The following is a 15,843-nucleotide window of genomic DNA, read 5'->3' on the forward strand; positions in this document are numbered from 1 at the left end:
ATGATTCTATTTTTTCTTTACCTCATGTGGTTTGTTTATTTTTTTTCGGGGGGGGGGGGGCTTAATATTATGATGTTATTGTGTTGTCTTGTTCTGACCTGCAGAGGGACTGCAGATGCAAATTAATTCTAAACTATAATCTATATTTATATTTAATAGTGTATCAAATGCAAATGGTAACATTTTTGTTTTATACTGTACATGGTCCCCTTTAGATAAATAAAATAAATAAATTAAAATAATGAATAAAATTTAAGACTTTCAAAAGTTTAAATACTAGATCGTGAGCTTGGATGGTTTTTATCATTTGACCCTGAATTTGAATGGAGGAACACTCAGTAACAAACTGCTGACAACAAAATGTTTGGTAATAAGATGAATCATAGAAAAAGCAGACTGCTGCCTGTAAGTGGTGTCTTCAAGGTGGGAAGAATAACAGAGAAATATGTGCAGGAGACTAAGAAATTTTGTAAATTGCATGTAAAATTTGACCTCTATTTTCTTAACAAAGCACTTTAGTGTCTGGTCTGTATATTTACTCCTCATCCCCTTACCTCTCTTTTACATAGACTCACGCAGACAAGCGAGCACACACGTTTTTATCGACTCGTGACAAGGTGTCAGCAGGAGCAGGTGGAGGGCACTCTGCCACATGCTGAACCATCCGTCTGTTGCTGCCTGTCTCCATATCACGCCAGGTACACGGCATACCAATGCAACAGACCTGAAAGGAGCATTCTGCAGCAATGTGGAGGCAACAGATACAACTCGTACACTTGTGAGAAGAGAGATCGTAGCCAGGACATCAGACAAAGACTGACTGTGAAGCAGCAGAACAACTTTGTTGTCTCCAGCTCTTTTTTTCAGGATCTGTGATTGAAAAAGTGTTCCTTTCAGTGGTGCAGTATGAGTCCTAAATTCCGGAAGTGAGTTAGCATTTAGACACTCCTGGTTCTCATCTAAAAGCCAATGAGCTTTTTAAATGTTCTTTTTTGTAAGATGCCTGAAATAAGGTCTGTGGTTAATGCGAGCTTAAGAGGTTTTCAAATTTTTTAAATTAAATATTTCAGTAAATACCCCTCTTTTTTTTTTCTTTTTTTTTTTTTTGCCTTTTAGCTGTCTTTAAAATCGTGGTTGCTAACAGGCGGTTAAATGAGACTACAGAGCATCATCGGCATCGACTTGTGGTTTTCATTTGTTAAGATTATCTTGAAAGTAAGTTTTTATATGTCACAGAGCTCATTTTCTGCAGTAATCCAAAATCAAATAAAAAATCCTTTAGGCTTTTTGACGAGGGAACCAGGGCAATGCTGATCTTCATGTCAGGTTTCATAAAAACATAACACGTAAATGAGTGCAAATATAAACACAAAAATGGAAGGATAATGTATGAATACTTCAAAATGACCCCAAATAGTAAACAGTAATATCTTTAATAAAGTACAAAACAAACATGTGAATGCAAATTGTACAATAATTTATGACTCATTTATCCTTTTCATTGTTTCAGCATTTCATTATATTCATGATGAGCAGAAAAAATGCTACATTTGTGGAAACAGTTAAGTGTTTCATGGGAATAAATAGATCGGAGCAAAACATAGAAATAGAATAATATGTATAAAGAATCTGCAGTATAATCCATGTACAATATTTACAATGAACCTTAATATATTTCATACAAGAAAAATGCATTCTTTATAACACTTGTCTCACAGAACAGACTCTTACTGGCGGGATTGTTGAATTAGAAGAAAATCATCAAAATGGCAAACAAGCCTTTGTATTCAAAATTAAACGTGTTTTAAATAGTTTGGGTACCTTGCAGGTACCTCTTAATATAAACTAGCTTCGTTTAACATGACCTGAAGTGATCTTCACTTTTGAACCAAAAAGACAAACAGTTTTAATTTCAATTATACTTTCACATTAAAAAAACCCAAACATTTCAAGGCATACTTACACTTTCATCTCACAATAACATCAGCAAAAGTCATTTAACATCTGTTCAAACAGTGCACGATCAGGTTGTGTACTCACACAAATCTCCTTCATCCCTTGTGCAAAAAACGGGCCACCAAAGGCTTTGATGACAGAGAATAAAGCTACACAGGAGTCTTCAAGTGAAAGGACTATAAGTTCCACGTCAAATTTCCAGTTCACTTTAGCAAACTGTGACTGGGGGTTTCAGGAACATGTCTGATCACATCATAGATGGTGGTGTGCATATCCTGAACTGACTCGAGGCGAGCCAATGATCTGCACGATGCCTGCACGACAGGTAGGGACATTTCAAACATTGCATGCATGCAACTTTTAAGCAATAGATTAAAAAAAATGATGCATAACATGTAAGATACCTGCGCAGATTCCATTTTCCCGGGTATGGAGACGAACTCGTAGATGCCAAAGTCTTCTGTTGCATCTTCATGGCCTGTTGGTACACAGGCTTTAATGTCAGGCCAGTGCATTAGTACTAATTTTGAGTCAAACTTTACAGAAATGTAGTCAATGTAATGATTTCATAAAACTGTTTTTCATCTTGATTCACTGACACATCCTGACCTTGTTTGCTTATCGGCTTGAAACTCCTCCTATCTAGAACCACTTTTTTAGGAATTAATTTCTTTTTAATTTAAAACCCAGGCCTGTCCATCCCTACAATCACTTAAAAATATATGATTAAAGATATTTACATGTTAGGGCTGGGAAACATATTGATATTATATTGATATCATTGATTTTGGATGTTTTTATATACATTACATTATCATAATATCGGAAATGCTGTCTATTTGTTCTAGTTGCTCTATTTCTTGCCTTTATACACTCATTCATTATATCTTCATTACTGCTGACATGTTTATCCAACATGTCACCGTGTAAATATTTAGTGAAAGCACCAATAGTCAACCCTCCAATACTGTCGCAGTATCAATATTGAAACACTGAGATAAATATTGCATTATTTCATTTTCTCCATACTGTCCAGCCCCAAGACATAAATATGCAGGCTGTGTTAGTGCACTGTTTGTACATATACCTGACCTACGGAAAGTAATGCACCAAAATTGGTATATATATCATGTAACATGATCCAGGAATTTGTGTACAACCCACATAAACGGTAAGACTGCAATCAAGCAACAAATGTGCTGATGGGAATAAAGAGAGAAGCAGTTGTGTAAGCAGGTAGTTTGGGTCACAAAACACAGAACTTTCCGATACAGAACTTTCTCCCAAGAGAAAGATGTTTGGAACCGAGTGAACTGAACCCAATCTACATACTTTTACTTTATATGCGTAACTTAAAGTTAAGAAGCCGTCATTTGATGTTAATTTGTTAATGTGAACTGTTAGATATGTATTCTTGGATATGATTTCATTTTAGCTGTTGTACGAGGATACATTGAAATATGATGTTGGCAAACTCATAACATGGGTAAAAACATCTGTTTTACAAGCAATAGCTTACCCGAACGATGTGGTCGTTTCTGCTCTGAAAGCGGCCTGAAAAAGCAGAGAAAAAGCTGTTAGTTGAAGTGTATACACTTTCCTTAAATACTCTTTTTTATGTCTGTATTAATTTCTTATCCAAGGCGCTTACCTGTTGTAAATGCTCATAAGCACTGTTGATAATGGAAAGAAAGAGATAGAGGGAAATAATTATACACAAATACAGAAATGACGCGTTTTAAATATTACCTGGACTTATTCAAATGCAGTGGTTACTTTGCACCAGAAACCAACAGTTTGACTGACATTTACAAGGTATTTACATTCATGATTAAACTCAACTTGTAAGAAGTTCGGCAGCAAGCCGTTAGTGTTATCTTCACATCTCAGCATTCAGATATGCAGATTTCAGAGATGGAACATGATAAACAGGTTGCAGGACTGACTGTGAGGGCTGAGCTCAACAAGAACTGCAGTTAGAAAAAAACATCTCTGTCAAAGCAGCACAAAGACATTATCTTGCCTCTCTTTGGGTGGCAGGTTCTCCTGAGGAAGAACAGCAGCATACAGCCGAAGACAAACAAAGAGCACACGGTGATGGCTGCCAGAGGAGAGACAGAGTTGTCCTTCTGGGTGTGCTTCTCTTTCCCTGTGAACAATTAGAAGAATAATGATATTGACACACTTAGTCAAGCTGGCTCTACAGATTGCAGTGATGGCTGATTGGTCCACCACTTTGGTCTAAACTGAAATAACTTAACAACTTGTCCTTTAAGGTCAGGATTAGTTTTTTTTTAAAGCCACCTAAAACAAGACCCGCCTAAAAAAAATCAATATCCATTTAAATGGGGTAAATATTCATTAAAACTGATATAGATTTTTCTAGGTGGCTAAAATATGTCTTGCTGAAGCCCCATTCACTGCAGCCCATTGCATCGCTTCCGTGCAACTAGATTTCCTTTATCAAAGATGATAGCTAAGCAACACAGTTCACAAAATAAGAAACTTCAGATAGGCCAGACAGCTGTGTTTAACTCTATATCTTTATATTTTACAGTTAAGAATGAAAACGACAACAAGTTTCACCAAATTAACTTATCTCTGCACTTCAAAACAGTAGTCAGTTAGTGCGACATCACAGTGATTTGGTCTATTTAGGTATATTTTCTGTTTCAAAACTGAGAACACTACAATACAAAAAAGCTCATTTGAAAATTAAAAAAAATGAAATCAAACAATATTGATTTAACTTTTCAAGGTCATGGAAATAACAAGCATGATTCTTATTTTAGGTGGTTATCCCCTTTGAAGCTCTGGTGTTTGCAGACTTAAACAGCAGCTAGCATGGCTCGCCATATTAAAAGGTTCGCCATCAGAGGATTCTTTGGTAACATAAGAGATTTTGATGTCAATAAAAAATGGATGCTGTCATGACTTTTGTTGACTCAATAAACAGAATTTTAAATCATAGCCAGCATGAGCAGTAGCCTTCAGTGAGCCTCTCTTAGTATCACCTAGACAACATATCAATGTCGTATTTAGGCACACAGAAACTCCACATGCTATAAAACTTAGTCAACAAATACAACAGCTGTTATCCACTGTTTACTTTCCCAGCCACTGAACTTTAATACAGGCTGCAGGTGCTGGAACCTAGCAACAGAGATAAAACGCCAGTTTCAAAATAGTCACGTACATTTCATGTTATATCCATAACCTGGTTTCACTTTTCAGCTACAGTAATATATTCACCCAACTGTTCCCAAAGCTAGTCACGGTGTTTGTCATTGTCAAGATATATCTCTCACAGCTCATAAACCTCTTCTGCTTTTGGCATGACACACTGTTTACAGAGTGTTTATCTCAGAGGATTCCCAAAATCTACCCACGCTCTGCTCTTTCTTGCCATGTTCCACCCTCTACCCACCTGTTCCTAAGCTGGCCACCACCAGAGTAAACTGGGCTTCGTCCTGCTTCTGCGTCACGTTGTTGAAGGCGCGGCACAGGTACTCTTCAGCTTGGGCCAGTCTATAGGAGCGCACCTCTAGCCGCGGGCCCTCAGTGATGACCTGAGTGGAGTTGCGGCTCTTGGAGATCCAGACGTAGCTGTTGGGTGGGTTTGAGTCGGCCTGGCATTCAAAGAAGACCAGCTCTCCAGGGTTTATGGTGAACACTTCTCCTGTCCGCAGGCCTTGGCCTGAGTTCACCTCCAGGTTATAGGGGCCATCTGCAGGGGCCAAGAGTGGGTCGGGGAAACATGACAGTTTGCTGCTGATTTAGTGCTTATTATACAGAATGGTTACATTTCTATGAATTGTCTCCTCTTACTGCATCATGGGGCAGCAGTGGCCAAAATATTTTGAATACAGGGTCATAGGTTCAATACACTGTTTAGCAGGGTAAGTCCAGGTGGGGAAATGACAGAGCAGTGCCCTTGAACAGGTCACTTAGACAACAAAACAACTCCAGTGGAAATGATATAACAACATACAGTATGAAGGCAACTTCCAGAAGTGCTTCCTATTACAAGCAGATATTAATTTAATTTGGTAATTTGAATGGAAAGAAGTACTGTCATAATTTTATTAGAATCACAAGAGATCGTAAGATTTTTTTTTTTTTTTTTTATTTGTTTGTTTTTCCATGGTAAAAACAGCAGTGTCTCCCTACAGCATGCCTAAGCCAGGTTTTTCAGTAAGAGTTCTGTTTTGGGTCTGTTAAGAGAGACTTTACTGAAATACCATGAGCATGTGGCAGCCATAACATTATAGTTGTAAGCATCTAAAAGTAATCATATGCTCGCAAATGATCTGATTATTTTCAACGGTTCTTTGGTATAAACAAAGTGAACCCAGTCATAAGTTGTTTTATTTGTTTGTTTTGTTTTTGTTCCCCTGTGAAATGTCACATAAATAGAATCAGATAATCCCCAAAAAAAGTGCAAAACATTCTTCAGATCTGTTTTTCATTGTGTGAGAAAAAAAAGTTTCTCTATTTTAAGCGTTGCCTGAATTGCATTCAAGGCAAGGCAACTTTTATTTACACACATTTCATGCAGATGGCAAGTTCAAAACTGTAAATTCACTGAAAAAGCAGAGGGACAGAGCCTCACCTTGTGTAATGTTTACAATGCAGATCACTGACATTAGATCTGGCAATATGAGTAATTACATGCTGCTAAACCAAGTCCACACACGCAAAATGAAATAATACACCCTAGAGATTATTTTTGTAGATAAACCCAACCCCCTGCCCCCCTAAAAATAAAATTGAAAAAAAAAAAAAAAGAATGACAAGCCAGCTCTCTCTTATATACAGCTTCCTTCAAAGGATCATAATTTCCATCACTAGCATCTAAAGGGAATCTGTTACTAACAATGTTAGGTCCTTCATTGACATCAGTCAGTTTTATTATGATGTGCTTCATACTGGAGATATGACATTAAGAAAAAAAATAAGTCATTGCAGGGCTGTCAGCTGTCAGCAAGACTCCAATTTGAACAGAAACTGAACATGGTAAAACTGGGGGAGGCATTTTGATGGATAGTACTGGATCCTTGCTTTCTGCAACACAAACATGATCTGTCTATGCACACAGAAATGATGGCAATGCTAAATTTACTAGCGCTGCAGTTCTCAGAGTCAGTGCCAAGTTATTAATTCACTCACCGTTTGAGCACGCTGACTGAAGGGACAGCGAAAAAAGTCATACAAATGATACTACATTGTTTATGTCCCATCAAAACAGACACAACAGTTTAAACACATGTAGACTTAAAACACATGTTTATGACTAAAACCTCAGATTACCAGTTCATCAGTGTATCTACAACCTCAATGAGAGAACAGAGGAGCTCTATGAGATAAGTGCTCCCATGCAAATACCCACAACAGTCACATGTTTCCAGATGTCAGAAAGTAGTCTGATCTCACAGACATTTTCATAGGACATAATACAGTGTAGAGAAAGAGCAAAAAAAGATGTATTCTATGTTTGCTATGAAATTCAAAAGCTTTTATGACTTTGTAATGTTAATAGATCAAGTTCCAGGGTGTGCCAAATAAAATAAATAAAAAAACAAATAAAAATACTTATATGTGTAAATAAAAAAAAAGAAAAAAGAAAAAAAAGGCAATTTACTTATTTTGTCTGTCTTCATGGTATTTTTTGGTTTGGTTCATTTAGCTTCATCGTGCCTAGTTACAAGTTGACAACAGCTTGTAAAATGTAAGATCACACCTGCCATGTTAGAGTTTTTGGCAACCAGGGAGATACAACAAAATCTGATTCCAGTCCCTGTAATATCAGCTGAGCATTATGGACTTCCTTTGCTGTAATTTATCATTTCTGCTGTTCATAGCAGCAGCTTTCACATGAAAGAAGTACTCAGAGTGAGCAGCATTTTGTTCTGCCAGACTTCTGGAGCTTGAGAAGCTGCAGGCAATGAGACACCAACAATCACCTCCTTATATATTTTCACTGGAACTGAATTGCAAATCTCTGGAAACTATTTGGGAACAACATTTGCAATTTCAGGAAGTCATTCTGACTCCCAGCTCATCAAATATGGCAGCTTGGTTAGTAACCATGCCTCAAACTAGGAAGCTCTACATACCCTTCTAGCATCAGTTTTGCATGTGTCAGTTTCCACTCATTACATGCATAAAGTATCTTTTAAAAATAAACCAAACCAACTAAAAATGGCTTAGTTAAGTTTAGAAAGAGATCTTGTTTGTGTTTAAAATAAGTAAATGTGTTACCTAACCGATGTACATAAGTAATGTACATACATAACATTACATATGTGATGTAACTAATGTACTCATGGACCTGATGTAAGTCAAGTAAATTATGTAAGTCCATGTTTGTATGTGAGCTAAAATAAGTGAACGTTGACTATCAGTACCACAAGGGGCACAAACAGCAGTCTCCTGATGCCTCCTGCTACTTACAGTATGGCACCTGGTCACTACCTCTTTAAAAAGCCCCAACTTTGAGTGCTGTGGGGGCCCATAAGCATCCCAAACACAGAAAATAACAAGGAAATTGGAAGAGGCAGAGGACAGAATCTCTACAGATAAATGCACTGCCACATACTACTACTACTTCTACTAGGCAAACTCCTCTCACTCCTCCCACTCCCATCTTATAAAATACAGCCACTTGGACAGTACTTTTGGCATGAGATCACAACGCCAAAAGGCATCTTTCGTATGCCCATGAAACACTGCTGGACGGTAGAAGCTATGACCACTGCAAAGTGGCAAAATATGAAGACCTGCAAAGCAGCAATATGTGACAACTTGGGATGAGAACCTGTTGGTATTTGATGAGTTGGGAGTGAAAATGTCATTCTGTGGAACAGAGAACAAAAAGTCAGAGAAAAAAGATGAGTATATGTACTCACAATAGACGTTGAGTTCCACAGCCCTGCTGTGCCGACCCTGGCTGACCGCGTTGCTGGCCACACAGTGGTAAGTTCCTTTGTCCTCTTTTCTCACAGGACTGATTAACAATGTCGAGTTGTCTTGGGAGAAGTGGTATCTGTCACTTGGACCTATTGCAATGTTGTTCCTAAGCCACTGGAACACAACTCTTGTTCCTTTCTCGACAGAACAAGTCCAGGTCACGTTTGCCTTGTCCTCTACGACTGCATATGATGGGCTCTTCTCAATGACTGGAGTAGACACAGGCACTGAAGAAAAAGAAAAGAGAAATTTGGGCTAAGTCTATAGATGGCATCAAACTGGTCATTATGACATGTGATGGTAAAAACACGCACCATCCACTGTTATGTGCACAGTTCTCTCTTCCTTGATAACCAGCCCCGTCTTGTTATGAAACTGTATGTTGAGGGTCAAGTGGTAATCTCCCTCATCATCCTGGTTTAATTTTCGGATTAGCAATGAAACATTGGGTTCTCTAAAGAGGAGGTGGTTGCGGTACATCATGTCAGTGATTGCGGCCTCTTTAGTAAACGTCACCAATGTGGTTCTGGTGCCGCTCCGCCTGGTGTGCGACCATGTTCCCTGGATCTCAACTTCATCTAGCGGGAAGCGAGTCTCTACAGACAAGAGCACGGACTTCCCTTCAATGCCATGATGGACCAGTGTAGGGATGTGGATGAACTCAGCGCTGACTTCTGAGATGGTGAAATTGGCAGGAAAAGGAAGAGAAGGAGAAGGAGGGAAACAAAAAGAGTTACTGCACAATCACATGTGAGATCTCCCATGGAAGACATTTGACTTCATACTATACACTTTAAAGCTTGTTTCACAAAGAAGGTATAGTATATTCCCTTAATGATAAAGAATCATTGAGTCATTTTGAACAAACAGGGTTTCTATATCTATGGAGAGTCTTTTAATTGAAAAAAAACAACGTTTGTTCTGTTTCTTAAGTGTAAATCTATCTAGTGTATCTAAATCTAGTGTAAATTTAAATAAATGAAGTTGGAGAATAATGCAGACACCAAGATTTAGGTAATCTATATCCCATACTTAATACATTTAAATCTGACAATTTCCATGTCAAACAAAGATAATGTATTCAATGTTTCTCATTAAAGCAATACTTAATGTTATTTATTATTATTATTTGGAATTGTATTTCTGGCCAACTGACCTATGTTATTCCAATATTCATTTTCCTTTTAGCTCTGTTTTGGTATTAAGTCTTGAAGGAAATGTTTGTCTCTTTTGCGGCTATATTCAGATTCATAGACAGAAACAAGTAGCAATCGGCAGTAGTATGTCAGAGAGATAAATACATTGGCATAAACAAGATGCACACTGGCGCCTTGTGTAGTCTTGTGTATACGAGGACCAGGCAGAATAAATAAAATGCATTCCCATGTTTTACTATATTCACCAACTTGCTAACTTTAACTGTCTGCCGTTTGGTGCTGAGCAGACAGAGAACAGTCAGTTTGTAAAGCTTTTTTTCCACCCACAAAACAGCTGCCTGTTTCATCTGGAAAAAGCACCCATGAGAGTAATAAGAGTGAACCAAAACAACAAGTTCCAGGATGGAAAACCAACACAGTGAGCTGAAAGATGCTAAACTGTTCTGTAGAGGGAGACTGCAGTTTCATGTGAGGCTAAATCTCCTTTGACTTGTCACTACAAGAGATCCTCTTCACCTTACAGCTAGTCATTTAGTCTAATTAGGATACAAATTTTGATTAAATGAAACCCAACATAAATGTGTATGTCAATGTGAGACATACCTGTACTATATGCTAATATACTGGTCTAGCATGGCAATTCACCACAACACTGAAAAAAAACCAGACTGAAAAATTGCCATCCTTTTATATTTTAAACATGAAAAATGCCACGTCATGGCATTAATTATAAGAGCTTGACAATAATTAAATAATATAATTCATCAACTTGCATTGCTGTAATGATATGATCATATTGTGTTACTGTTTTACAAAAGTTTTTAGTCCAAATGAATAATTCTGAACCATTGAAACTTAGTTCGAAACTTAAGATAGTTAGGCACTGATTTTACTTTGCTTTTACTTACTTTGATTCTTTTGTTCTTCTTTTTCCTGACGTTAAAATACTGGTGTTGGATACTGTTAGTATCATGAAGAACAAAGTACATGTATGGATAAAATGAGTCAATAAATAAAAAGTATTTTTAAAAAAACATCATTTTCCATAAACAGTACTTGCTATGTCAAAAATTACAGTGTATCAGTATTTAAAACATTGCTATTCATGGAGTGATGGTGACAATATGAAATTAAAACAGCTATTTTCATTTAAAGATGAACCCACTTTTGTTTTGTCTGTCTAATCTCATAATCTTTATCCTACCTTCAAAATGTCAAGGTCCTGAAACTGTAGTAAGTTAATATTGACCCAGGGCACTACAGAGTGTCATTGTTGTCAGACAAGGACGAGGCTTGTCTCTTAAATCCCAAATCGCAAAACAAACACTTGAGCTCTCTGAAGTCACAAGATAACTGTTGATCTTTTGCACCTTGTTTTCTGTTGAAGCACTGGCTCATTGCCAGAGCAGTTAATTTGCAGGTAACCAGCCGAAAACAACTTGGAACAAAAAAAGAAAGGGAGGAGGTGCTGTTGTTTTTAAAATGCTGTTGTTATTTCAACTGGAAGTTTTGATGAATAATGATAAATAGTATGTATGAACTTCAAACTTCACTTTCTTTTTTACTTTCTTTCTTTCTTTTTTTTCTTTTTTTTTGACAGTTTGAAGTTAAAAAGTGAGCGACTGTGTTTGGATGCCAGGTTGAGTTAAGCGCCAGCATGTGAGTAGGCAGTTACTGTGAAACAAACTCACTAAAAAGCTCTCACTTTTCTCTAACTTGTGTCCCTTTGTCTCACTTCTGGCTGTGTATCGTCTCTTGCTCACTTTCAGCATTAAAGAACTAGAGGAATTATTCATGAAAGACTTTTAATATTGCTATATGATTTCACATAATTTAAGTGTGTTACATCTCATGCAATAAAATCTTGAATGAAAATGGGAGAAACTCAGAAAAGTGAGTTTTATTCTCTCCTAAAGCCTCATCTCCCCTCACATCTCTGCCTTTAACTGCAATCTCTATTTTTCTTTTTCTCCCTTCTGAGCCGTCCATACTTCCTCCCCGGGGACGTCCAGCTGGTGTCAACTAGGTCCCTGGTGACTGCTGCCCATGTTGCTAATCACAATAGATTCACTGTCTGTCTACTGTCATGCCCTAAATAATGCATGCAGTGCAGACACCCCATTGACACGTTCCACTCTTACAGGCCTGCAGGCCAGTTTCTCTCTCTCTCTCTCTCTCTCTCCGTGTGTGTGTGTGTGTGTGTGTGTGTGTGTGTGTGTGTGTGTGTGTTGTCAGTAGCAGGAGTGTGCCTGTGTTTACACCAGCTGAGATCTGCCGAAAAGGCAGACTGAGGAGGAGTGTGCCGAGCCCGCTCCTTCACTGTTGTCCCCAAACAACACGGATATTGTTGTGGTGATACCGAGGAGATTACTGTGACAATGGCTTTAGAGGTGAGAGGATATCTTCATTTAGTGGACACACAAACACACACACACACACACACACACACACACACACACACATTCAAACAACTGCACCTGCCTCTTATCGCCCTCACACATGCATTCGAGTTGTTTAGATACTAAATAAAGTGTCCCAGTGCGTGTCCAAACGCCACCATCTTCTGTCCTCTTTCAGATAAGATGAATAGTCCCACCTTAAGGAGGGTTGATGATACAAACATCAAAGCAGGTGACAGTCCATGTTTTAGGGACTTTTTTTCTGTTTTATCTGGTCATGTGAGGGACGCTGATACATATATGAGTCACAGAGCTGTGGCCTGGGTCACTTCTTCTTTCCACTGACAGCCGCCTGATGTCTTTATACTTACAGACAACAACAGTAGAAAAGCTAATCCTGTAAAGTCACACGGCGGTGACTATGGAAAGGACATGCAAAAAAAACAAGAAGGGCTCTAAAAAGAACACTTTAGAGACTCAACGTTACACATGCACCATTTTTAAATTTTGCGACCCGGTTTCGTTACTGCTTCTCTTAACCCTTTAAGAAAATTGACTTTAATTATTTTAAAAACATGGGAAGAAGGCAATGAGCAACAAGAGGAATGACCCAAAAATGAGCAAGAAATTGGTTTAAAAAAACAAAAAAGGTAGAAGATTACCTGGAAATTAGATTTTAAAAGAACTTTAAAAAAATGGAAACATGCTTAAAAATTATTTTGTAAAATAATTTAAGATATAATTATGATCCTAAGTTTTTTTCCCTAGTCCTTTTCTCTTAGACATTTTCCATAGCTGTAAAAAGAAATCTACTAATTTCTTGAAATTTTTGAAGCATCCATTACCAAGTTGCCCTTTTCCCATGTTTTTGAAAGAAATCGCACCAATTTGTTCCAGGTTTCAAATGGTTGACTAAACCCTTTAAAGACAAAGGATTTCACAATTGCACATTTTGTTACTGCACACCACACACACACACACACACACACACACACACACACACACACACACACACACACACACAAAACTTCCTTAACTTATCCTTTGTTTTACCCTGCAAACCAAGCACACACACCAACCACAGTAATTGCAATAACTGCACCAGCGCTGACAACTCAAGCAAAACATCCCTTGATGGCAACTAAATGCTCACCTGTTAGGATGAAGAGAACAGAGACGTAAAGCGCTGTTCTCCCTGTGGCCTCCATGGCATCTTATCCTCTGGGGATATGTGGGACTTCTGACAGGCAGGCAGGCAAGGAGTGAGGGATGTAGGAAGGAGGAGAGGAGTGGAAGGAAAAGAGGTGGTGGTGGAGGAGGAGGACGAGGAGGAGGAGAGAAATATGACTGGTTGTGGTGACAACATTTGCCAGGGAAATAAGAGGAGCTGCCTTTAGCCTGCATGCAGCCAGGCCCCTCCCATGTGACACCAAGAGGAAGAAGAGGTCCACCTGGCAGGGAGACGGCACAGCATGGTCCTCTCACACACACACACACACACACACACACACAGAGAGAGAGAGAGAGAGAGAGAGAGATGCCCTAAGGCTAAGGGTTTCACTTTGTCAAAGAGAAACTGAGATGTAAAAACTGCAAAAGGATAGCTGGGTCTTTACATTAGAATACACCAGCTGTCTGCTGCTTTACTCCCTTAGGCTGTGAAACAAAGAAGAGGCAGGCATACAGAGAGCATTTAACGTCTCTCAGTTTGGTTTCAGAGCCGCCAACCGCCAGCAATCAGTTATATATACAGTTAATCTGTTATAGTCTTGAAATTAGAGCACAAAAATACAGAGGGACCGATACTGGGGTCTGGAATGGTGTACTGACACTGACACACGTATCACTGACCTTTCAAATGCCTTCAAGACACATACTCACAGAGAACAGATGATGTCATTTTTTTAATTATTTTTCAGCACTTGGGGACACACTGTGGAGCAAACATTATTCCAGCAAAAGCGAAGGAAAATCTGTTGTTAATTCTTGTTTAGAAACTTTTTTGCATTGCTGCAAAACAAAGACTTTTTTGTGTAACAACTAATGTCTGTCTTACTCAAGGCATAAGTCTGTGTGAAAGACAAGAAGTTCATTTTTTTAATAAAGAAAGTGGGTTAGAATAGAATAGAACAAAATAGAATAGAAAACAACAGATATATTTAGTGTCCACTCATGTAAATTTGTCCTCACCTTTACATACATTTAATTTCAAACTTCAAACATTTTCTCTGCCATGGGTTAGACCCCATGAAATAAAAACAATACGTAGGCAGTAAATAACTGTGGCAAACAGTTGCGATGAAAGTGCTGACAATTAATGCATATTTCAAATGGTCATCATGAGAAAGCCATTAATATTTAATAAAGTCATTTGTTTAGTAGGATGACAGAGGTCAGCTTATAGGAATTTGTAAGGATGTTTGTTTTGTTCAAATGTTTTTCTCAAAGTGCAAACTACATAAAAGTCACATGTTAAACACTTTGTCCGCTCAATGGCTTGTTCACTACAGTTTTTTTTTCTGCATGGTCATCCTCTGAAAGGATGTGGTCAAACTTGGGACCGAAGTTCCCAGTGAATGAATTAGACCATTGTGGGCTGAATAAATGAGTGCCTAGTTTGGTGATGGCACCATTAAATAAACTGATTATTTTCTTTGCTGTCATGTACTCCGAGGGATGCCCATTTGCAGGGGAACCTGATAAAAGTGAGGTTTTTATCACACCAACAGTACAGTATTTGTTGGCCAGGACACATGATTCAACAAATTCGACACAGAGTCATTTATTCAGTGTGTGGAAAGCATTTTTTTCTCCATGAAAATGATTACATTACAAATGGTCTCAGTTAAATGTTATAAACAAAAGTAAATATAAAGGTGATGCTTAAAATTAATAATATTCTATTTAAAATACAGAAAATAATAAAGTCATAGTTTCTCTTCTACCTTCACTCTATGAAGCTCTCTCCACAGAACCTGCAAGTTTCCTCGTCACCTTTAGATGGAGTCAGTGCTTCATCTGTAAGTTGGTCTGACAATCGCTATATGAATTGAACTGTACAGCAGATTATAATGTTAGTTAAAGGGGTCATTTGTTATTTATTATGATTGTTTGTATTGACCTGCTCTTACATTGCAGGGCTCAGTGGCAGGGGTTCACAATCTTTTTGGCTTATGGACCCTTTAAATCACTGCCCTGTGTTGCAGGTTGCATAATGTTTATAAGATGTAAGAGGAGTAACCTTCCCTTCTCAGAGATTTTCCTCAGTCTTTAAAGGGTGACAGGGTGTAAGTATCTAGAATTTCACAATAAAAGGCAGCGACGTTTAAAAAATTATCAGAATTTGTTAGCATAACTGATTA

General features: G+C 38.1%; 1 protein-coding gene across 2 annotated transcripts; it reads right to left on the bottom strand.

Annotated features, from left to right (window-relative positions):
• Window positions 1–1,414: 1,414 nt before the first annotated feature.
• hepacam2 (HEPACAM family member 2) lies at window positions 1,415–13,749 on the bottom strand. Of its 2 annotated transcripts, none has more exons than XM_042505963.1 (9): window positions 13,635–13,749; window positions 9,240–9,599; window positions 8,865–9,152; window positions 5,384–5,683; window positions 3,980–4,105; window positions 3,608–3,629; window positions 3,476–3,510; window positions 2,361–2,434; window positions 1,415–2,270 (listed from the first exon to the last, which is right to left on the bottom strand). In XM_042505963.1, exons 1-9 carry the CDS (start codon window positions 13,687–13,689, stop codon window positions 2,160–2,162), a joined length of 1,371 nt encoding a protein of 456 aa, XP_042361897.1. In that variant the 5' UTR covers window positions 13,690–13,749; the 3' UTR covers window positions 1,415–2,159. The 2 variants fall into 2 exon arrangements, with proteins under 2 accessions (XP_042361897.1, XP_042361898.1); XM_042505964.1 differs by having other exon boundaries at window positions 2,361–2,449.
• Between the last annotated feature and the right edge of the window lie 2,094 nt (window positions 13,750–15,843).

This window comes from Plectropomus leopardus, chromosome 18, assembly GCF_008729295.1.
Source record: "Plectropomus leopardus isolate mb chromosome 18, YSFRI_Pleo_2.0, whole genome shotgun sequence".
NCBI lineage: Eukaryota > Metazoa > Chordata > Actinopteri > Perciformes > Serranidae > Plectropomus > Plectropomus leopardus.